The 2,357-nt window shown below is 32.9% G+C and overlaps 1 protein-coding gene across 1 annotated transcript; it reads right to left on the reverse strand.

Moving 5' to 3' along the window:
* Positions 1–1,504: 1,504 nt before the first annotated feature.
* Positions 1,505–2,005, reverse strand: LOC139854724 (RING-H2 finger protein ATL57-like). Its single transcript, XM_071844011.1, has one exon. The coding sequence runs from the start codon at positions 2,003–2,005 to the stop codon at positions 1,505–1,507; it is 501 nt and encodes a 166-aa protein (XP_071700112.1).
* Positions 2,006–2,357: the final 352 nt, after the last annotated feature.

Raw genomic sequence — 2,357 nt, forward strand, 5'->3', positions numbered from 1 at the left:
CCTGTACTGTATGGCTGTAGACATACAGAAATGACATATTATAGTGGTTCTAACCAGGGGCGTGCACCATTTGGTTTGAAACCATTTAAACCGAATATCGAATCGAAACCAAATCGAAAAAAACCAAACCGAATTTGAAAAATGGTTTTCGGATCGAGAAAAACCGAAACCGAATTTTAATTTAGTTTTTCGGTTTGGTTTTCGGTTTTGAAATTTTTTAATTTGGTTAACCGAAAACCGAATATAAAACCGAATTCAATTTACACAATATTAAATAAATATTTTAAGTTATTTATATTATTGTATACATGTACGAGAAACGATTTTGAATAGATATTTTAACTCTGCAAGTCAAATTCGGTTTACTTGGATTGAAATCCTATTTTAATCTTTAATTTCATAAATTTCCTTTTAACTCCACATGTTTGAAACTGTAATCATTTCAAGCCGATTTGATATTCAGTTCAATATATGTGTGTGCGCACGTTGAATCAATCAAATTTATATACACTGCTTTACAACATTTTATTATTAGAAAGTATACACTATGACTAAAACAGAGAAAGTTTTAGCTTTGTTATTGGTATTGATTTTGTTAATTTTTGATATAAAATGAATTGTATAATGTCATAATGATATTATATAAGCTTATTTTATTTTCTACAATTTGTATATATATTCGAGTATATATATTAGTTTAGTATGATAATTAGAAAGTTAATAATATAATGTTTATTTATATCGCGAGAAAAAGGTAAAAAAAAAAAAAAAATCAATGTGGGAGTTATTTTGGTTTTAACCGAAACCGAACCGAATTCAAATTTGGTTTTCGGTTCGGTTTTGGTTTTGGTTTTGATATTTGAATTTGGTTTCGGTTTGGTTTTTGGTTTTAATTTTTAGAATTTCAAAACCGAAAAAACCAAACCGAATAAACCGAAAAATCAAAAACCGAACCGATGAACACCCCTAGTTCTAACTCCCAATTCCAAGCAACTCCAACTCAATCTGTATGTTTAGTGGTCTTAACTTATTGGCTAAAAGGCATTTACATTTTACATTTACAAAATAACAAAATTCAAAAAACAAAATAAGAAAAGAAAATAGAAGATAACGATTTTATACTACTCGTATATGACGTCACACATGTCACTAACCCACATGCTTCGTTACAAAAATGTTTCCCGGCAAATTTGTCTTCATTCTAAAATTCGTAGCACGCGGGCCCCATTCTTTCATCATCGTCGCTTCACCACCATAAGATTTTGTTACATGAGCCATCAAAACAATCAATGAATCAAACATATACTAGACAACGACTATGACATTAAATATCAATATTTGTATTACACCTGCACCTATAAGAATATTGAGTTAATAATATTTCAAAAAATTAAACTTAATTAAATATAAATATAAATACTTAGTATCATATAAGAGTACACATAAGCAAAACTTTTTAACAAAATGTTAAATTTACAATCAAAATATACGGTACTGCCACAAATCAATTAGGCGATAAAATTAATTGAGTTGATCGACATAGCGGACACGACACGTTGGATGAAAGCCACGTGTCAATACACGTAGGGTGAAACGCATGTCGGCAATACGGAATCACTTTCACCATTTCTCTATCTTCAAACTCGCTCAAGCAAATCGAACACTCACTGCTACAAGTCTTCATCTTCGACTCGCCACCGTACGGAACCACAGGAAGTGACCGTACTGTGAAAGCATCAAGTCCCCCGCAGCGTTTTCTGATGTGAAAACGCGGCGGCGGTTGACTAGAATCTTCTTGAGAATTAGTGATGTTTGAGAAGCGGCGGATGTAAAGAGAGAAAAAGGCCATGAAAAAGAGAACGGTAAGGAGGATAAGGATTGTGAGGGCTAATGAGGAGTCGAACGGTGAGTTGGAGGTGAAGTGTGGCGGCGGAGATGCGACGGTTTCAGCGGTGGAGGCGTCTTCTTGGAGTAAGTTGCGGTGGTAGGAAATAAGTGGAGTCATGGTGAGTGAAGAATGGTGATGGATGATTATTGGTGATAAGCATCAAGTGTTTGATGCTCATCGTTATGTTTAGGTTATTTTGTGACTTGTGGGTTGTGACTGACACCAATTTTTGTACGGATTTCATTTTTATACAATTATTAATGTACCTAATTTTTACAGTTAACTGATTCACCATTTTTATTAGAAATGCATTTTTAAGAATTTTATAATTTGTATTTTCTTTTTCAAAAAGCAAGATGATTTTTATTAAATCACAAAGTGGGCCAAAAGGACATATACATGTTACACAATCCATATACATGTTACACGATTGGGCTATACAAAGCCCTAATAGAACTCGATGGACTTG

This window comes from Rutidosis leptorrhynchoides, chromosome 6 (genome assembly GCF_046630445.1).
Source record: "Rutidosis leptorrhynchoides isolate AG116_Rl617_1_P2 chromosome 6, CSIRO_AGI_Rlap_v1, whole genome shotgun sequence".
Classification (NCBI taxonomy): Eukaryota; Viridiplantae; Streptophyta; class Magnoliopsida; order Asterales; family Asteraceae; genus Rutidosis; species Rutidosis leptorrhynchoides.

Bases quoted from the DNA above. Each gene is read 5' to 3' on its own strand.
- LOC139854724 (XM_071844011.1), bottom strand. From the start codon at position 2,005: ATGACTCCACTTATTTCCTACCACCGCAACTTACTCCAAGAAGACGCC.